This window comes from Protomyctophum bolini (genome assembly GCF_963924005.1).
Source record: "Protomyctophum bolini genome assembly, chromosome: 8".
Lineage (NCBI taxonomy): Eukaryota > Metazoa > Chordata > Actinopteri > Myctophiformes > Myctophidae > Protomyctophum > Protomyctophum bolini.
This window is the reverse complement of record NC_137869.1, coordinates 22826415-22849286: the sequence shown is the minus strand read 5'-3', so window position 1 is coordinate 22849286 and position 22872 is coordinate 22826415. Positions and strand designations below refer to the sequence as shown.

The following is a 22872-nucleotide window of genomic DNA, read 5'->3' as shown; positions in this document are numbered from 1 at the left end:
ATTAGTGCTTGAATTCATGACATGGCAGCTAAGGTCTACTGCTGACCAGTAGGAGGCAGCAATGTGCCGAAAGTTCATCAAGACTGCCGGAAATCACATGAAGAAGAAGAGCGCCCAGCGTAACCATGGAAACAGACACTCTCAAGCAAATAACTGTGCGAGACGTGCGTGCAGCTTCACAGATTTCCAGTTCTCCACTCAAGAGATGCACTAGTGCTTCCAGGATACTTTGGCGGTCCATAACACCCAATAGAGTTATAATATGGTGTACTCTACAGACAGAGAGTAGCACAGCGGACGGCGCACAATTACTACATGTTGTAGTTTGTGGGCGACTGTTCAAAATGCTTCATGCAGATTCACACTTCACAGTATCAACAGAAGACTGATTTCAGAAACCCCCACCATGGTCGCATCAGTAGAGGAGGTTACTTCATCGCTTGTGCGGGAATATCTTAGTCGAAAGGTAAGTAGGATGAAGCTTCATCATGGTTGGCATCTTCGGTTGAAATCTCTACAGTCTATGTTTGAAATGCAAAGCAACCTTTCCAGCAAGCTAACGCGGCTAGGTAGCGTTAGCTTGTATCAGGCTAACACTGTTTATGTTGATGATTGAAATACAATACAAAGACTGTTAACTGTGAGTGGACGACCCAATTAAGCATTACACTTGTTTACAAGAGGGTCCACCTTGTTCAATTCATCAAACATGCAGGGACTCAAAGGAACTATTGCCTGCATGGATGAAGAGCTTCCTCGCACACACAACAGCATCAACAACAGATCAGAATTACGAGAGATTCTTCATATGGAAAGTCTTTATAAGAAGAACAAGGTGAGGCCACTTAAAGTGTAATGTAAAGGTGCTGTAAGTTTTTTTTTGTTATGTTTATTAAAACAAAGTGGGGTTCCAGGAGCAAAATGTCTTCTTTCCGAAGTGAAACATTTTGACAAGCTAAATCTTGTATTTGGTCCCTGGCACAACATACTTTCAATTGGGGGTCAGCGGCACATACATATTCCTTTGGAGTCCTTGACATGAAAATGTTTGAGAGAGCTCTTACAGTTTATGCAATAATTGCTACTGTAATTCTGAAAATTATGTTCAGGAACGGGGGTCTCCCTGTCTCTTCAGCTCTTTATTGAACAGAAAACTCTTTCAGGCTTGCAAATTTTGTCGAATCAGGATATAGAACACAGATCATTTATCATCTTCAATTTTATAGTGTCCCAGTACCACTTCCAATTAGCCGCAATTTGCAACACTAGATTAAAAATTATTTTTTGGATGAATCTAGAGTTGCAATACCCTCCATTGACAGCCCATATCAAAATCGTATTTCCGATCTGCTTGTATTAAACGGTAAACTCACCAACATTGCAGCAGTAGGGCAAGCTTGAATTATCCTCTTTCAATCTGCAAAAAAATCCAGTTTTTTTGACCATTGAGCTAGAAGAGCCGGCCTGCTTGCTTGAGGGATCAATTTCTTGACCATTGGGTCAAAAACGGTGTCAGATCCTGTGTGTCTACGTGAGACATGGTCTTTGACATGATCTAAAGGCAGTGTAACGCCCAAGTCCCTATACTTGGGTGATACTGGACTGGTTGCCGAGGAAGTTCAGACATGTGCTCCAGAAACTGATATCCAAACGTTCACTGAGTTTATATTAGATGATATTTATTCTGCTCAAAGTCCTATACTCTTGCATACAATTAAACATAAATAAACCGTCGACGCACACAGGATACAGGTCATCAGCACACAGTCTAAAAACTGTTTGCCTCTGCTACTGGCAACACCTGCGCCTGATTAGGGCCAGGATTAAATACCCTCCCTGTAACCATAGCAACCTGAACTTGATTGACAAATGACAATGAAAACTTAAACAATATGGTGGCTCAAATGGCTCTTACAGGCACCATCGAAGCACCGACGTCTGACGTAATGGTCGCATCCTACCTAGATGTGTTTAATATCGTGTCATATAAGAACTGTGTTCCAAAAAGAAACAAAAGAGCATGACTCGTGGATATGATTATGAAGCATCAACTGACGGCGAGGTACTGCCGAATTAATTGCATTTCCACCAGAAACGGACTGTATCAAATATGAGTGACTAATCGTAAACGTCGTTTATTTTTAGATCACAATTCTTATATGAGACGGTTCTTTCCGAGGCTAATACTGTGACCCAGGGGATGAGCGAGTGAAGACAGTCAGGTCTTCTGTACAACAACCCAATTGTATAAGTTATATTGTATTTACAACCATACAGATTGGATTTTATTTGTTAAAAAAAAAAACTTAGTGAGGCTTTAATTTATTTTAACAAAAGACAAAATGAAAAACACAAAGAAATCACATACACCACCTTTTAATGTGACCACTCAATCGTTGCAGGTTCAACAAAATCCTCTAAAAACACTGTTGGAGATTATTATAAAACATCACATTGAGGGACACAACACAGTCTTCAATGAGGATCCTCTCCGAGCTGCCCAAAATAACCCAAATGCCAATGTAGCTGGGACATCAGCAGTGATGAATAACAATAGAACAGAGGACAACTCAAGACCGCAGCATGGCAGCAAAGATGACATATCAAGGTAGAGATTGTTTTTTATATTGGATCTTGTGTATACATTCTGTACCTTGTTTGTATTTTTGTAATTTAAACCTGTCATGTTTATTATTATTGTCATATATACCCATAAAAATGGTTGGAAACGGTTCAATTATTATCTGTTTTTATTGTATACATTTTTGTGTGGACCCCAGGAGGTCTAGCGACCACTTTGTGGAAGCTAATGGGGATCCGAATAAAGAAAGAATAAAGGTTCATAACGATTCATAAGGCACTTCTCTGTGTCACAGGTCATTCCCAGAGGAGGCATATCCTTATCAAAGCACCACGTCATTATCTGAGAGCGACAGACACACCGGGCACGACCGGACAGATTTCTGGAGCGGTACCTCAGACATCCAAAGAGACCAGCCACTGGTGGCTCGTCTCAAAGAAAATGAGAGCTTCATCAAGAGAGAGAGAGAACAAAGGGCCGGCATCTCAGAGAGCCATAACTGCATCACTGAGAATGCCCAAAAGAACAGAACACACACACGTATTAGACGTGGTATGATGGCTGGTCCAGTAGCAAGTTCATCCCAGGTAGGTAGTCCTCCACACTTACTGTGAATAGAGCCCAACCGATGCCAGATTTCTCTGTCAAAAAGTTTTCAAACTGATTTGAAAATGTGAAAGTGAACTTAATTTGAAGCCATTTTCAAACATTTTCAAAAGTAGACACTAGCTGCACAATTGCCGATATCAATGTGGTCAAAAAAGTTAAATATACTGTAAGATGAGCTTTTAATACAGTTCCTAAGAAAATCTAGATGTATTCAATGTCCATATTTTACTTAATTGATTTTAAGGAATCGAGCAAGAAAAGGCAGAGTCGAAGGGCAAGCGTGCCTCATCCCTTGCTTGGAAATGAGGAAGACACCAGCATTTCCACCAGGGGTGGGCCTTCGATGACTGGCTCACATGAAAGAAGCCCAAAAAGTGGGCTAACTCGGCTCCACACGTCTAGGTCAACTAAGGAGAGTCAGCCGTCACAGAGTCCACCAGAGAAAGGATGGAGTGAAGAACCTTTTGAGAAAGACAAGCTCAGGAAGTAAGTACATACCTTGGGGTTTTGATAGATATGGTAACATCCGCCTACCTCTGATTGGCCTACCGACACTGCCCGTCTTACCAGACCTCCTAGTTGGATAGCCTGGTGACACTGACGCGAGGTTACTTCGTGGTGGGAAATAATACAACAAGTACGGTATAATACAAGGGACAGAGCTTGGCACGCATGGCGGATGACATTCCAGAATGCAGCCTTGTAACTTTTATTTTTGTAGAAGAGGCAAACTAATATTGCTTATGCTGTTTGCTTTGATTGAATAATTGATTGAACACATACGCCGTAATATGATTTGATTTGGGTGTGTTCTAAATAAAGTGTTTGTTTCTCTGAGACCTGATAAAGACCACTTAAATCTATAAGTTTCCATTTATTTGGTCAGAAGTCTTTATATTATTTCTTTATGTCTGCCTTTTCCCTAGAAAAAAGTCATTGAGTAATCAAAACATGAATGACCAGCACCTGTCTGAGATGATTCTGGGTAGGTGCCAGGTGTGAAAGCTCTATTCATCATAGTTACAGTTTACGGTGCACTGACTATGTGGTCACCTCCATGGTGTGAACCTTGCTCAGCACTTGTGTTCCTCAGTGGACATGGGTACATTTACTCAAGTACTGTACATAGGTACACTTTGAGGTACTTTTATGTTGTGTTTCCATTTCTTTGTATTTTATTCATCTATTCCACTACACCTGAGGCTGATAATGGAAAATATTGAATAGAGGACATTTACATATTACGGAAAACAGTAGTTCTACCTTGTGGTATTGCTACTTTTACTTCAGCAAAATGCACTGACATGCAGTACTCTTCTCCACCACTGCATGTCATCTTCCCTCTACTACCCCTCTCTTTAGCGTCTGTCTCCATTGTGCTTTCTGACGACATTTGCCGTTTTAATCAAGTATATAATTGTATGTTTATGCACAAAAACGAATTTCACCCACTCTTTTGCTTTGTAATTCTGTGATGTGACAATAGCTGATTCTGATTCATCTTATGGATTTCCAGATGACATTGATGATGATGAGGAGTTGCGTGAACTCTCCACCCTTTCCCTCCACTCTGCAAGGCCTATCCCCCAGTGCAGCTATGACAGCTATCCCATGGACCTGCACACTGCCATTGTAGGGAGACCACAGCGTGGTCATATTTTAGCACATTTTCTGCAGGATCCTTTCAATAAAGCCTGATGTATACTTTGTCCATACAGCGGAGTAGCTTGCCTAAAATTGCCAAGCTACCTTTAGACTGTAGATTTCGCATAATAGTGTTTCTTCTCTGTTTGTGTATTCTTTCAGGCATTGAAGGAGATCTTCCTAGGTTCCAGCTCAAGCTGCTTCAGTACTGAGTGGAGGAATCAGGGTTTCACATTCTCAGAAACACCTGACCTGACATATGGAATTGTTCAGAAAAAGGTTGGTAAAATCATGTAATGCATTGAATTATGCAGTTATATACTTAACCTAATGGATACGTTGTGGGAAATACTGTTGGAACCTGACTGTGTTGTTTTTCAGGGTGGTCCGTGTGGAGTGCTGGCTTCCATCCAAGCTTGTGTCCTAAAGAAAATCTTATTTGAAGGGGCCAATGGGAGCAACACAGGCCTTCAGTAGGTCCCTCTGTGATTGAAGCTTATACCCTATAGTATAAGATATATTATATACATGACGAACTATAATCACTTAGAATAGATTGTTCTAACATTAAAGGGACACTTCACCCTTTTTGCAAAAAAATATATGTTAATGACGTTTAGAAGCTTTAGATCACTTTCCTGGGGGTATTTATGTGTGTAATATGTGGTTTTAGATATTTTAGATTGTAGCAGTGAGCCTGTTGTCTCTGATGTCATGGACACTGGTCTCACTACCTTCCTGGACTACAATTCCCATAATTCTTTGGTGCACTGTTCCTCCTTGTGGAAAGGGGGGATAGCTGTCTTACTGAGACAACATGTAGTCCAGGAAGGAAGTGAGCCCAGTGTCCATGACATCAGAGACAACAGGCTCACTGCTACAATCTAAAATATCTAAAACCACATATTACACACATAAAGACCCCCAGGAAAGTGTTCTAAAGCTTCTAAACGTCATTAACATATATTTTTTTGCAAAAAGGGTGAAGTGTCCCTTTAACAGCCTGATAAACTCACATCGAGATATACTTTGATTAGAATAGACAATTCAAAGTATTAGAGTATGGATTAATTTGGATCAGCTGACCAGGAATTCATGTAAATGTTGCTTTGTTTCCAGGGGCTTAAGACCTTCCTGTTCCACTCGAAGAAAGTGTCTCATGTTAGCAGCTGCTGAGGTGCTATGGAGAGCTGGGGAGCAGAAACAAGCAACCGTTGCAATGTAAGCTGAAACATTTCTACAGATTAAGTTGTATCACCAAACACTGCTTCTTACAATTTAGGCATTTAGCAGGCGCTGTTGATCCAGAGCGACATTTAAGCAAAAACAAAAGCATATCATACATCACATAAATAAAAAGTTATCATGAATCGTGTATAAATTAAGAACGTAATAGTGGAGTATCTATGTCAACTATACATATTATATATATACTATATTATATATTATACAATATACATAAAATGCTATTCTAGTGCTGTCTACGTAACGAGCTATAAGTCTGTCTAAAATACTATCTAAGTCGACATAAAATGCTATCTAAGGGGCTAGGCTAGGGCAAGTGCTACGGGCCATGGTGGAGTCTGAAGAGGTGGGTTTCAGACTACGGCGGAAGATTGGGAGTGAGGCTGCAGTTCTGACTGTGATGGGAAGTGCATTCCATAGTTTTGGAGCCAGAAGGTAGAAGAGTTTGGGACGTGTGGAGCGTTGTCCCGGCGTTTTTAGTGAAGGTACCTCCAGCTTCCCTGCGTTGGCTGATCTGAGTGTGTGGGAGGGTTTGTAGGGTACAATCATACTTGTGAGATATGGGGGAGCCATGCGTTTGGTTGCTTTGAATGCCAGCATCAGAGTTTTGTATTCTGTGCGGGCAGCGACCGGGAGCCAATAGATGGAGCGGAGAAGGGGGGGGGGGACGTGTGGCTGGTTGAAGACCAAGCGAGCTGTGGCATTTTGGATCAGTTGGAGGGGCTTAAGTGCACATGCCGGTAGGCCGGTAAGGATGGAATTACAATAGTCAAGTTTTGACAAGACTGTTGTGTGGATTAGGAGCTGGGCTGACTCCTGGGTGAGGAACGGTCTAATTTGTCGTATGTTATAGAGTGTAAACCTACAGGATCGAGTGACAGCTGTGATGTGTGTTTAGAACGAGAGCTGACTGTCCAGGACAACACCAAGGTTCCTGGTTGTAGGGACAGACTTTACCAAGGCGTCTACGGAGATAGTTAGCTCCCGCATAGGGCAGGACTTAGCTGGGAAGAACAGAAGCTCAGTCTTGTCTGGGTTCAGCTTGAGGTTGTTGGAAGACATCCACTGTGAGATGTCAGCCACGCATGCAGTGATGCGGTCTTCCACCTGGGTGGCAGAGGGGGGGAAGGATAGAAACAGTCGTGTGTCATCGGCATAGCAGTGATATGATATATTGTGAGCAGAGATGATAGTGCCAAGGGATTTATTGTACAGGGGTAGGTCTGCACACAGCGTCATTCAGAACTTCAGCTGGGCCTCTCTGAACGGTCAGAAGTTGGTCAAATGTTCAAGTTGGGGGTGATGTAGGGCTTTTAGCAACTAGTCGACTAGTAAATCCACTAGTTGACCTTGTTGGTACGACAACTAGTCGTCTAGTAAAAATCACTAGCAGTGAAAGTCCTAGCGTGATGTAGTTATTCTCGTTTCCACATACATCCCAAGGCTTCATCCTGCCAGCAGCAAAACCAGTGATAGTTTGGAGTAGAGCTGAGGAGAGGTGTAGTCTCAAGGGCAAGCCTTCAGGAGGTATAAACAACTGGAATACCTATCTGAGTGACCATACATGAACAAAACCAGAAGTGCTACAGGTTGTTACCTTTCCGTATCTCTGTGACAAATCTTCACAGCAGGGGGATATCCAGGTATTAAGACGCACGGAAGGTCCTGTGGTGTCGCTAAGCAGATTCATTAAGATATATGGGCAGATTACTGAGGGGGCTGGGTCTTGGGTTCAGAACGAAACACTTTCATCCTCCCTGAACTTTCTTCGGATTGCCAAAGCAAAAAAAGTTCTTGTTCAGTTTGGCTCTCTGTGATGTATGTACAGGTAGCCGCATTTACAGGATCTGATGTAGCTATTGAATTATAAGACTAGTGTCCAGACTGTCCAACACGTTTCTTCCGCTCTAAAAATATTTCAGCTCTCGGTAAGCAAATAAAACTCCTCACGTGAACGCGCAAGAGCAAAACAGCTGTTCAGCGCCTCATCACACTGCACACGGCTCTCCCATTGTTAACTAAACAACAAAAACATTCTCAAGACAAAACATCTTGGTGGACACAGCCCCTAAGGAAAGGATGTGAAACCTCACTTAGGCGGGTAAGAGATGAGGCGTATGGTATGACATTGGGGTTATTAAGTGGTCTTATTACAAACTTTTTGATTAATAGAATACTTTATTAGCAGTTAAAAAATCACCACAATGTCACTATTTAGAAAAACACCAATGTGGATTATACACAAAAAGCCAAAGATTGTTTCCATTGTGACCCAGCTTGAGACAAGACACAACAAACTGTACAAATTATAAAACAAAATATAAAGCCCACATTAGCTCCAGTATTAATGTCAAGTGCCATTCTTTAATTGTATGTGTTTACTTTGTTCTTATAATTATAGGGTAGGCCTATATTACCTTATGTTTAGTTAATCTTATTTTTATTTTTATTATGTAAAGATTTGTGTTAATATTTCTAATATTTAGGTTACTATTGTTGTATTTAATTATTTTATTTATTTCTCCCCTTCTTTAACAGAACTTCAGGAAGAAATAATTTCATCCCACCTGTACATTTCAAATCTGAAGGCGTGTTTGAAAAGGTACGCTGTACTATGACAAACCGCTGAGGCCACCCATATTAATGTGTACTCTTATGTACACATGGTATTGTCAAGATACTTTCAGATGGATACAAATATTCACACTAATTTGTGTGCTTATTGTTGCTGTACTGTACTTTGGCATAGCTGCTGCATATTTGTATGTTAACATACTGTATTTAGACAAAATAAACAAAATTTTATACATTTTATACTTTGGACATAATTGAATAATAGTGTAATAAACATAATCTGATCAATTTAATATTGAAAGTACTGTAGGTGTCAACTTGGAGAAGAATCAGACTTTCTGTCTGATATGGCTACACCCAATTTCACTTAATGTGTATACTGTGACTGTATGTACAATTAAATCTCCAGGTTAAATCTCCACGGAGGTCGTGACATGACCATAGCAAGGCTGTCTGCTTTATCAGTACTACTTTGTAGGAGTTGAAACCATTTAAACATCCATTTGTCTCCTATAGATAATGTGCATCACTGTTGATAATCTCAAGGATCTGCAGTTGCTTTTGGAGCAGCACATTCAGCTGGTAAGTAACTACTGTATATTAAGTTTTGCTCACTTTATCTTTAAACAGTTAAACTGTGTCTATATTATTGTAAAAGTATTATTATTATTATTAGTTTAAGCTCTATATTTCATCTCTCCAGCTCTTTAGCAAACGGTCGGGATACCAATTTTATCGAATCAGAAGATTCAATCAATTTTATAGGGTTGTAGTTCCAAATGTGTCTGCTCATTAGTGTGGTTGCCCAACAGGGCAACCAGACTCTTGTAATTGTAACACTTTATTCCACTTCCACTTATTATTTTTCTTCCACTAGTCTTTATTTTGACGCACTACCCCTCCCTCAGTTTTGACTGTACGCACTTGAGCCATATGTCAAATTGACCGGAAAAATCGGGAATCGATGGCGTGTACTTTGCTAAGAGAAATGTTGTATAGTTTAATTGATATGAATTTATTAGTGAATTAAATTATCCCATTGACTTCAATGGAAAAATGCAAAAAATCACATTCAAGTATTTTTCCCTCTGAGACTGTAAGCACTATAGTTACAAAACTTGGAGGAATATTTCCTAATTATCACTAAAATTAATTAAAAATATATTTTTTTAGGTCGGCCTCATGGTGGCGCTATAACAGCCCACTTTACCTTTTGGCTCATAACTCTTGAACCGTATGTCGTAAAATCAAAATTATTTTTTCCCTGGATTCCTTGGGTCATGACGCATCTCCCCATATAGGCCACGCCCATTTCCGCCATGATGGATTTTCCGCCATTTTGAATTTTGTCCAAAACACACTTTTTGCTTTTCCTCCTACAGATTTTGTCCAAATCTCACAAAAATCTGTACACGTGATCTCTGGACCCATCCGATTAAAACACAAACGCAGATTTTCGGTAGTGCGTATCGTTCGGCCGTAATCGTCTTCCGAAGTCAGTAGGAAGGGCCTATATCACGAAAAATGCCATAAATCACGAACGGAATGTCCAATCCATCCAAAATTTGAATCACATGTCCGGGGTGGTTCGTTCAACCGAGTTCCAAAAGCAATTCCATTTTCATCCATAGGGGGCGCCGCAAACGCGATAAATGTAACCGTTTGTCGAAAAACCAGAATTTCGGGGGTTAAATCCCCTCCGAATTACTTACACACGATTTAAGGTGTGACTTGAAACTGTAACAGGCTGGCAATATCAGTGGGAGGGGTATATATATGTAAGCCACTGCGGCAACCACACTCTGCAATTTTTTAAAATTGCGACCTCTCCGAGGTTGTCTAGTTGTTTTTGTCTTTCAATTACACTTGTTTATCCTGTATGAGTTCTCTCTCCTGATTGGATAAAATTGATATCCTCACCTGAAAATGTTTTTTTTAAAGAGCGTGGAGACTAGAGACACCTGTGACCTGTTACTGAACAAACACACTATTAGAGTAATTGCTTTCTGAATATACTTATTTAAAGAGATCACTTACACTCTCTTAACAATGTTATATTTAATATTATTTGCCAACAGTTTGAGAATGGAGCCTTAGGGTGCATACTGCTCACCATCTCTGCTGTTCTGTCTCGATCTATTGAAAAGTAAGAATGCACAATCTTTGTTTTTTCTATTGTGTGCACTGCACACAAACAGTAGTGTAGAAAAATACTCTTGAGACAGAGAGTATGATTAACTTTAACAAGTTTACAAGTGTAAAAAAGTGTGTGGAATTATAGTCCCTACAAGCTGCCAGCATTTGTTTTAGAAAAAAATAGTCATGAAAATAGACACACTATCACATTTACCAAATACACAAAAGGTGCATGGTCACAAAAGGAAAGAAGTGAGGCTGAATTTCACAGTTAATAGCAGAGTATTATTATTATGATTGGAGATTATATTCATACAATACAGTGATTTTTGTCCTCTTGTCAGAGTGAGAGATGATATGGACGTCCCCACTACCACACTTATAGGAGCTTATGGCTACTGCACACAGGTACCACTTCATCATCATCTTTGGAATATTTTTTCTTGCCAATACAAGTTGCAATTATTCATGGTTGTTTTTGTTTAGTCTCTTAAAGAAATGTATTTTGTGCGCAGCTGCTTATTGAGAACAAGAATGAACAGTGATCTGCAATCAGTAATGAGACAGCGGAAATGTATTGTGGCAAGCACATGCATTCATACACACAAACATGAGGGACAAAATAAATACAACTGATATGATTAGTTACTATATTCTTATGGGAGAAGCCTATGCTCAAGTCAACATATTGTCTAGTCTATATTATATATATGTTTTACGATATTTCTTTAGGGCTTTTTATGTCTTTATTGATCAGACATAGCGCCAGCCGTCCGGTCCAAGGAGTTTTTTATTCTTTCTATCCATTGACTTCTCCACAAGAGTGCCTTGGTCTCATTTCTTTCTCTTTTCTTTTAAGGTTTGAAATTTGTTTGAGAACATGACTAAAATGGGAATGCCAGGATAATGAAAAGAACTGGGACACTAGCATAATGTATTACTCTCCCGTTCCCACCTCAGGAGTTGGTGAACCTGTTGCTGTGTGGAAGTGCAGTCTCTAATGTCTTTGACAACGATATGGAGCTGGACTCGGGCAACGGCAACTTGACCCTTCTCAAAGGCATCAAGGGCCACTGTGATATTGGCCTGCTCTCCTTATTTGAACATTACAACATTTGTGAGGTGAGTTATTTGTGAGTGTGTCTCAGCTCCAGCTCTTGCTCCTCTCTGCAGTACTGCAACTTTGGCAACCAACAGACACCGACAGTAATAATAATAAAAGGGTGGAACAGGGTTTCCCAGCCAGAACACAGTTTATCTCTATCTGATAAACGTGTAAGAAAATATGACTATGTTGCTTACAGATGCATTGTAGATTATGTAGATGTATGCCGGTTGCTTGTCCACAGATGCTTAATTTCTTTCTTGCACACATGTATTCTAGTCTAGGTTCATTTGTAGCACTTTACTCAACCACAGTACTATTGCAATCTATTCTGCTCTGCTTTATTATATTTGATTTGATTCAATATGCTTTTCTGCTCTATTCCACCTTGCTGTGTTCTACTCCAAGGTGGGAGCACGCCTGCAGACCCCTCGTTTCCCTATCTGGGTGGTATTCAGCGAGAGCCACTTCAGTGTGCTGTTTGGCCTGCAGAGGGAGCTGTTGACCAAACGGGATGAGGCCCAGGATTTTGACTTATATTACTATGATGGATTGGCCAATCAACAGGAAGAGATCCGCCTCACTGTCTGTATGTAGCGTTTTTCAGTGCTGTATGTCAGTGGTTCCCAAAGTGGGGTCCTTGAGGGAGTTCCAGGTGGACCCCAGCTAAATGATACCAACCAAATGGACTCTTTTGGGTCTGTAACTCTAAACTCAGAGAGTGTACAAATTATTAATTTGGTTAAATTTGGTTAATTTAACTCTCAGAGTTAAATTAACTTTGATTTTACAATATAAATGGGGGTCCCAGAGATAGAAATGCCAGTAATTAGGGGACCGTAGCCTAATTCAGTTCAAACCGGGGGCCCTTGAAATGAAAATGGTTGAAAATCACTGCTAGAGCCGTAAAACTCTTCTCTTATGGGGGAGTCCGCAGGCTAATGAGTATCATTTTGTGGGTCCTTGGCATGAAAAAGTTTGGGACTTTGGGAACAACTGCTGTATGTTAATGTGGGGGTATCACGTTATCTGTGCACATCTCTTTAGTTTTCAGCAGGTGTGCTGATGTAATGGGTGTAATCCTCGCTGTTAATTCAACATGGATTTGGGTAAATCTTTTCTCTCATGGCCCTTTGGTGCAGACTGCAGAGCACAGTTGTTGGCACATTGCTATCTTTACTTGGGGGTATACAGATGTGCATGCGCTCTGCTTACAATCCAAATGACGATGACACATTACATCACTAACGTTCAACATGGTAGATGACTTTCTTTGCTGAGGGATTCAACAATGCGGTTCAATAACATAATGCTCTGGGCCATAATATCCATGTTGCATGAGACGAGTGTCCGATGGGCACCAGCCAATTTTCCGTGCTTGGAGCCACCAACAACGTAAATCTTTTTCATGGTCAGACACTTTAATGCTGATAGAAAATATGGTCATGAATGAACCCATAGGAGGTTAAAAGGGAACAATCTGTCCGCCGTGTTGTGCTTTATCGACTTCAAAAAGGCATTTGACTTGATCCGCACAGGTACGATTGACCTACGGTCTCCCTCCCGGGCAATGGAGACCATGTGCTCTATTTCCGTCCATGCTAAACCCCGTAACCCTAAAGTACTTTGCCTTTTTTACTATTTTGAAAAACATTTTTGAATAGTTCAACTAGCTGATCTACATCGACACGTTGTGAGGTCACTGCCAAAGACACCAAGAGCTGCCAGCCAGCAAACTAGAAACATAATCTAACACAGGGGCACTGGTCACGAGGACACAGTAACATACTGTATGTGGATGTACTCAAGAAAGACGCAGGAGCGCAAAGCACCAATGAGCTAGTATGGAGAACCGGGGTGACTGGAAGCAACGATGGAGGGCTCGTCTAAGGACGACCAGTCCTAGAGAGATACGCTTCTGTTTTTTGGTAATAGGTTTCAACAAATTTAGTACAGTTTGAACATACCTTTTTTTTTCTCCCTCACCCCATCCCTCCCCCCAGTTATCGTCATCATTAAAACAATATAAAAAAATAACATTAATAATTGAGTACAGACATACAAAAACAAACATACATACAGACATATGATATAAACAGTAGGATACAAAAATAATAATTTAAGCACAGATAAAATAAAATAAAACAAAATAAATACAATTATGAGTTGGGTTATTCAAGTTCAAAAGATAGTCAGTCACAAGTTGTTGGAAAAGATTGTGTTCGGAACGTTGTCATACATCACCCTCTATACACCGTTCTATCACCAGTAAGACGCGCAAACGCGGGAAGCGAACGCAGCTGAGACCCTGCAGATCATGTCTGTCTGTCTGTCTGTCTGTGTGTCTGTCCCGCTGTTACTGTATATGTGGACCTGGCCCCTTTTGTGCCCATATATGGAGCTGAGTGATTGCTGATGCAACACACTCCATATTTGGATAGCGGGACAGACAGACAGCACACAGACAGACATGATCTGCTAGGTCTCATAGTAAGTGCTCACTGCATTCGCAATTATGAGAAAGCAAAAAACACACATAGTATTGATTCAATTAGTCTGTCGGAAGTACTCTCAGATTCTCAAAGTAGGTAATAAATGGTTGCCAGCTAGAAAAGAACCTTTCTGTTGAACCTCTAATTGTAAACTTTATTTTTTCCAATTTTAAAAATCCCATAATATCCTTAAGCCACATATAGAAGGGGAAGTTGGGGATTTCCATCCCAACAATATTCTACGTCTTGCTATCAGTGTGGCAAATGCTACCATATCAGACTGTTTCTGGGTTAGAAGTTCAAAATCTGATGGTACCCCAAAAATAGCGATATGGGGTGACGGCTCCAAACAAGCCTCAAATATATCAGACCGCTTCTGGGTTTTTGAGTGGTGCAACCACTCCCTTACCGAGCTATGTGTGTGGGTTGCTGGGTGAGTCTGAGCACGAAAACAGCATGGTTGTTTTTCACCACCTGTGCGCAACCTAGCACACACACGCACATATTAACTGTATACAGTGATTTTGGGTGTGCAGTACAGTGTACAGTACAGTTACAGTACAGTACAGTAGAGGGACCCCCCACACGGTAACTCTGTAATTTCTCAACCGTTTCGGACATGGGGTGGCTCGCCGGAATCGGGCCGATACCCTGGGTGCGCTCCTTTGGGTCTGGAACTTCCGCCCCCCACACACAGAGTTGCACCACTCACTTCACACGGGTGTGATTTTTTTCTTTTCTTTCTCTATGCAGTATGCACTGGTTTAAAAGGTTATGAATTACCATTTTGGGCTCTTGACACAATATAGCGTGCAGCCATTGCAGCGTGCATGCTTTAATAGTTTATCTAAATAAAGGCCCTAACTAAGAACATGTTTGCCAAGGTATCACAGACGTCTCTTGGACATGAGGACACCTTACAGGACTTACAGGAAGGTGCGGGTCTGAACTTCAAATAGGCTATGCCATTGCTAGCAGCAGCACTCAGTTGAAGTCAGTTGTAGTTGATCTTCAATAGTACAGTTAGTAGGTGGTCCGCCACCTGTTTCCACTAGATGTTTTTGGTGAGCTTTTGTTTCCCTGTCTCCTGAGTCATTATTGCTTTTGGCATTGTGCAACTGCTCGTGTGATGCCAAAAGAAGCTCACAAACAGATCCGTTATCTAAGTGCAGGTGCACCTGCCTTTTTTTAAAAGCAGTGTGAGATGACACTGATTGTTTTAATTCATTGTTGCACCCAAAACACAACTATGACTAATTCAGAGGCTAAATACAACCATTTGTGTCTTACTTTTCACCCAGCATAGCTTAACCCATTAAGACCTGGCTGGAATGCATCTGTGACACCTTAGCTTTGAACCACTTTAACCATTATTTTAAACCTTAGCTGTTGCCACCAAAATGTGGAACGCCCTACCAACCGTCATTAAGACATGCAAATCCCTTGACTCCTTCAAAACCGCCCTCAAGTCAAGGGCACCTACGGACGGCTGCAATTCGAAACTGGCCCCCGTAAAATCTGAATCCCCCCCACCCTTTCCCCCCTCACTGTATATGTTTCTGTTCCCTTTTTACCTCCTCTATGATGATTTCCTGTTTTGACTACATGGTTGTGTATATTCGTACCGTCTCTAATTGTTTTGATGAAAATGGTGGGCCCTATTGTAAACAACTGCAATGCTTTATGGTGTCGTCCACTCACAGTTAAAGTTAACAGTTGTTGTATTGAGTTGTACTTGAAATGTACTGTAATTCTGCAAACTGTTAATCAATCAATCAAAGAGATAACAGATATCCGAGCTCATAGCACACAAATAGTGAAAATGTGGCACAAAATATTTTCAGATGGGGGTCGGTGGCTAAATACAATTCTGGGCCTCCTTGACATGAAAAAGTTTGATCACAACTGACATTGTGTGTTTTTCAGAAAACTGTCAGGATTTAGAAGACATTTGTAGAATCTGGTTTCTATGTGGAGTTGAACACTCCCCAAAGCACTTGTGCACCAGGTGCCATAGATCGTTCAAATAGGGCCCTCAGAGTTAACCCGGACTAACTGACTGTGTCTGCTTTTAGCTGTCGGCATCCCGGCCCTTGCCTCCCAAGATGTCGACCCTGACCTCATTCCTCCGCTGGAACATTGCATTCGGACAAAGTGAGCATTTTGGTGTTTTTCAGCCACACATTCTCTGTCTTTCCTTCATGGATGGACAGAAACACATTGCATCACTTCATGTATGTGTATTTATGTCCCCTGTTGCACCATTAAACACTTTGCAAAGATCATGTAATAGATACATATGTTTTGATTTGTTGCTAACCAGTCTTGGGTGACTTTCATGTTGCTCAGAAAGAAATCTTTCTTAATGTATTATAATAAAATGACTACCATTTTATACTGTATATTGTGCTGGAGCTCCATCACGTAGCTCTTGGATGGATGGCGTCAAAAAATGAACCGGAGAGAATGGGTGACGCCGTCCAAACGCAACCGTCGGTAGTGGAGCACCCTTCATTGATTAAAAAGGGAACATTCCCTGCGTTGACGAAGATGCGATAATGATGGACGCCCAGTGGTTGCAGTGGAGCCCCGGCGTTACTCAAAATTGTATTTATTTTTGTTAAGCTCTGTTTTTAAATTAATATTTCGGTCAGGTTGACATTCAACTAGTATTTCGGTCAGGTTGACATGACCGAAATATGATAATTATTTTCTTTGTACCCAGGTGGAAAGATGCGGTTGTCAACTGGAACTCCACAGAGCCTATTCTCTGATTGGCCAGATGAGGATGACTCATCCAGTTCCTCTCTGCTATGGATGAAGAAGATCATTTTTGCACAAAGTAACTGATCTACATAAATAGGTATTATCTAGAGATCAGTGGTTCTCAAACATTTTAATTTCAAGGGTCCTCAATTTGCTCTGTATTATGCCACAGATCCATTACTAAAGAGTGTACAAAATGGTTCCATTTGTACACGCCGAGTTACAGATTTTTTTAACTTAAGGTCCTTGCTGCGTTTTGAAGAAATTCAGGAAAAACAGAAGTCCCAAGGTCCCCACTTTCAGAGCCACTGATCTATATGAAATGATAATATTTATCACTGTCCCGAATGGGTATTGTACCCAGTTTGCCAACTTAGTGATTTGGTTGCTATAGCTTTAGCAACCTTTCAGATTGCAGCTACCAACAAATTGAGGTACTTTTCATAATACATTTGGCAACTTTTAAAGAGTGTCTAAAAAAGAATTCCCTCTAAATGAAAAATCACGCCCGTGTGAAGTGACGGGCGCTCTTATCGTACATCATTGTATTTGACATGCAGCGATGTGCACTAGTAGTAGTGACACATATATATATATCTATATACTAGAGCGGTATCCGTTGGGAACGATGCAAGTTGGAAATGCATGCCCCACCCAGTTATTACTAGCGTGCAAGTTACTGTAATCGGTTGTGTATGTCGGTGGCGTCGCTCGGACAATCAGGGATTGGCTGATGACGTAACTAAGCCACGTTTGATCATTGGCTGGGTGATCGGCTGGGTATGTGTGTGTGTGTGTTTGTGTGTGTAGGTAGGTACGGTGGTCCTTGGTTGGCCGAGGGACAACACTGACATATGTGGCCGGTTCAAAGTAGGCCATTCATGGGCATGGCCAACTTGTGTGCAAAGCGCAAGTTGGCAGCTCGACAGAGTGCATTTCTAGTTAGTCTGTGTCCCCCGCTTATGCCCATATATGGAGTTCTTTGTCAAATATGGAGTCTATGCAGATGTCAGAATATCATTGTGATGTCAGAACAGGCCAGCTGCATATATGGTGATGCCTGGGCAGAGGCCCTGTCCAGAGCCTGGGCAGGGGCCCTGTCCAGAGCCTGGGCAGGGGCCCTGTCCAGAGCCTGGGCAGGGGCCCTGTCCAGACCCTGGGCAGGGGGCCTGTCCAGAGGCTGGGCAGGGGCCCTGTCCAGATCCTAGGCAGGGGCCCTGTCCAGAGCCTGTGCAGGGGCCCTGTCCAGAGCCTGGGCAGGGGCCCTGTCCAGAGCCTAAACAAACAAATCTCATTGTGTATTTTCTGTGTAATGATGCAGTTTACTAAATGATGTAATGACGTTATCTCACGATGACATCGCAGCGTCTTTTAGCACCGCATTGACCCGCCTCTAGAAACGTCCGCTGATCATCATTAGGCAATACTGATTGAACCCAGAAACTATAGCATTTCAAAGGCACACACTGTACCAACTGAACTACCTCAGGTACAATTCATACACTCTACCAACTGAACCACCCAGGTACAATTCATACACTGTTCACTGAGCTCAACAACCTAAAACGAGGATGCAGAGACGGTGCTTTCCCTTATAAGTTGATTTTGTGAGACATCCAGTTCAAACAGGAATCAGGATGGCAGGTCTCTGCCAAGAGGCACGCGATGTTAAACCTAGCGTGTGCCTCCTGCGCGTGTATGAAAAGGCACAGGGCAATATGATAAAGGATGCTGATTGTTAATTCCTTGTGTCGAATATGTTTGTACAGGGGCAGCGGGGGAACACAAATCACAGCGGCCCCAATATCTGTCCAAATTGACGTAAAAATAATAAAGTATTTAGGGCATGCAGCCAAAGCGTGTCAACCAGCTGATCAGTCAGTCTATGAAAGAAATACAAATATGGACCAGCATGATAGAACCAGTCCTCTGTGTGTTTTGGACTCCATAATGTAGTGTGCTGCGCAGGCTTATGAAATAAACTCACATTGACGGCACTTGCAGTTTTGCACTCGATACCAGGAAACGGAGGAGAAAACAAATATCTCAAAGAATGTAACAGATGATTTTTATTATCCTCCTGGCTTCAGAAACCCCAAATTACAAAATGTGTAGAAACAAAAAATAAGCTAAATTAACCTAATCTCATATTTCTTGATGGCTTGAAGCATCAAAACATTTCTAGTCATTTTGGCATACATTTTGGTGAAAGTGGTTGCAATAACAGCATGTCTTAGTTATCCAAGCTGTTGTTCGCATAGATAGACCAAGTTGGCCTTGCCATATTCAGTGGCGTGCACAGATAGACACTAGGGGGTACTACCCTGCCCTTGCCCTCTGGACAGCAATGTTCCCTTTTGAGAAAAAATAAGACAAAAAAATTGTACAGTGTACACTACAGTATGTGGACCATGGTGACATTGATCAAATCTATAAATCTCACACTATTCAGGCAACTGGCCGGTTCCACGCGCTGCGCAAGGTGCCCTTTTTCACTTGAGCACCTGCCCCTCTAAATGTCTGTGCACGCCACTGCCGGTATTGAACCCAGAAACTGGTGATTCACAGTGTCACTCTACAAAACTGAGCTACCCTGCAGGTACAATTCATGCACTGTTCGCTGAGCTCAAGAACAAAAAAATGATGTAGAGAAGGTGCATTCCCTTAAAGTTGATTTTGTGAGACATCCAATTCAAACAAGAATCATTAGATGAAATCTCTGCCAGGAGAGGCTAGTTTGAGAGGAGTTTGTGTGGTGCATGTGATGACAATGTTTCGGGGTTGTTTGAGGTTCAAGGTTACTTTATTGTTGCATCTTGTTTTTACAGGTACATAAGAGTAACATTTTGTTCTGGTATCCTCAGACATTGTTGCAGCAATAATAGTAATATACCGGTAATAAACATATATAGCAACCAGGCAATGTTGTGTTGAATTTTAAGTCGCTGACCCTCTCCACTGCGGCCCCATCGATGGAATGCGGTGTGCTCTCTGCCTGTTAACATGTAGTCCACGATCAGCTTTTTGGTCATGTCAATGTTAGCTTTTTGGTCATGTCAATGTTGAAAGCCAGGTTGTTCTCCTGGCACCATTATGTCAGGTTCTCTGCTTCTCCTGTATACTGTAGGCTGTCTCATTGTCATCACTGATAGTGATTAGACCTATCACTGCCATGTCAGTATTGAGTCTGGACGCGACTATGCTGTTGAACACTTGAGTTGTAATCTATGGGTGGAAACCTGCTGTTTGTTTGTTTATTAAAGGATCCCCATTAGAGACACATTAATGAGCCTCTAGTCTTCCTGGGGTCCAGAACAATGCAAATACAATACAAATGTACAACAACAAAAAATACAAATTAAAGTTTTAAATAAATAAATAATTATATATATATATATATATATATACTGTATATGGCATGTATCTATATGAATCGATTAAACATTTTTTAGGCTAGTGAATTATGGTGTGTGAGCTTTAATCATATTCAAGTGCTTTTGGAGAGAAAAAAGACAGACTCCATGCAGTCACTTTCAGTAATAGAGCACTGCAGAGGGGAGCTGTGTGTGTGAGACTGTGCCCAGGTGATGGTCGTTTATGCTCATTAACGGCCAAGCTACACCAGGCAATTTTGCGCGAGTATGAGTTTACTGCGTGCGTACAGTGCGTTTGGATAGGACCAATACATGTCAATGATACCAGCTACACGAGACGCACGGATACCGCGTGCGGTGTGCTCTAAAAATAGGATCGGTTCTAAAAATGTCTCTGTATTTCTGTACGTCTGTCTGTATGTGTGTACAGCTGTAATGCAGGGGTAGGCAACCTTGGCACAAAGGAAGGTGATCACTGACTGGCAGTGCACACTGGCATTTAAAAAAAAAACTACTGGTAAATAAACAATTAAAAAAATGTAGTCAAATAAATTAATTCACTCATATTTGTATGTAAATGACATCCTGCACATCATTTTATATTCATTAAAACTCTGAACTCTGACTGGGGAGGGAGATAGGAGGGCTATGCTCTGAGTCTAATGATCATTATAACAATGTGAAAGAATATTTAGCAAGGGAAAAGGTTATATTCGTGGACAATCAAAGCATGTTGGAGTCATTAAAGTGACACACTGACTATCTAGAAACTAAAAACATGGCACTTTGTTTAAAAAAAGGTTGCAGACCCCTGCTGTAATGCAACCGTGGGCACTGGCCTACTTGGAATGATGCAAGTTGGAAATGAATGCCCCACCCAGATATTATGTCTGTGTCCCTTTTATGCCCAGCGTCAGAATGATGTCCCTTTATTCCTTTATATGGAGTTCTGTGTCAACCATAACCAAATATGGAGTGTTGTGAGGTCAGAACATGCCAGCTCATGGACCCTGGGCAGGGGCACTGTCCACAGCCCGGGTAGGGGAGAAGGGCTTTTTGGGGCGGTTCTGGACAACCGTGGGTCCGACCGACCCACCCCCTGTGGTGGTGTGGAACGCTTGTGTCGAATTTGAAGTCTGTGGGGGCTAACGGTTCTTGAGTTACATGGATTACAGACCTACAGACGTACACACAGAGACTTGGTGCATTTATAGTTGGATAAAATCAAATCCAACAGTCCAGTAAACAAATAGCAGTTACATACTTGACTTGGCAAGATATCTCTTGATATCTTGTTTAGAAAGTAATTTTGTTCATTACTACATTATGATTGTAGATAATCTGTAGATAAGGGTACTATTGAGACACACAGACACACACACACACACACACACACACACACACACACACACACACACACACACACACACACACACACACACACACACACATTTGTAACTGGTGAGCCAAGCTAGCTGTTCCGCCGTAGCATTAGAAGAAGATTCTCCTTTAATTTCTGTTCAACCATTAGCCATGCCAGATGTTCATGCATATGCTGTACCGAATGCTTGTACTGTATGAACAGTCTAGTGCCAGACGAGCTTTAGTCTGAGCAACCTACAACTTTTTCTAATCAGATTTTGTAGCTGATGACCAGATTACAAGCAGTAATCTAACTGACATATAAACAAAGTGTAACTGATTTCATTATGGAGGGAGTAATGAAAGCAGAACAATTCCTAGTCGTACCGACTTCCTCTTCCCATTTTCACAACAATATTGTTTATGTGTAGAGTAGACCAAGATGATGAGCTATCGATAGTTACTCCCATGAGGTCTATTGTGTCTACTTGTTGTGTCGATCAGCTCTTTGACATGCTTCACAAACCTACAAGGAAGGTGTCTTTATTATCTTGTTATATCACTATACAGAACGTTTAGTTCTGTATAGTGATATAACAAGATGTGAGCTATTATTTTTCGATACTGGAATTAATGTAGCTACTTTGAAACATGATGGTACTAAACCCTCCGAGAGGGATTAGCTGTAAATCTTGTAAAAACTCCTGATAGCTGCGTCACGCTTCCTCTGAACAACCGACCTGGAATCCCATCTGGCCCAGCCACGTTCTGTGCGTTAACCCCCTGAAAAACTTTGCGCGCCTCTGATTCAGCAGTAACTGGTGAGATGATGACATGATCCTTGGCACATACCCAGCTGGCCTGTTTCGGGTCCTTTCGGGGCTCCGAGGGGCACACCCACCCACCCCCACTGGTCCGCGCATGTGCGGACCAGCAGCTGCTGTATCGGTGCCACGGAATGAGCCGAGCATACAGGGGTGGTGG

At 41.6% G+C, this 22872-nt stretch overlaps 1 protein-coding gene across 1 annotated transcript; it reads left to right on the top strand.

Moving 5' to 3' along the window:
• Positions 1–234: 234 nt before the first annotated feature.
• Positions 235–20626, top strand: mindy4 (MINDY lysine 48 deubiquitinase 4). The gene is made up of 18 exons (XM_080769405.1): positions 235–466; positions 716–835; positions 2403–2608; positions 2877–3168; positions 3435–3676; positions 4117–4175; positions 4707–4822; positions 4997–5113; positions 5216–5307; positions 5954–6055; positions 8618–8681; positions 9170–9235; positions 10732–10799; positions 11134–11197; positions 11750–11911; positions 12303–12483; positions 16462–16540; positions 17112–20626. The coding sequence occupies exons 1-18, from the start codon at positions 407–409 to the stop codon at positions 17158–17160; spliced, it is 2139 nt and encodes a 712-aa protein (XP_080625531.1). The 5' UTR covers positions 235–406; the 3' UTR covers positions 17161–20626.
• The last annotated feature ends 2246 nt before the right edge of the window (positions 20627–22872 follow it).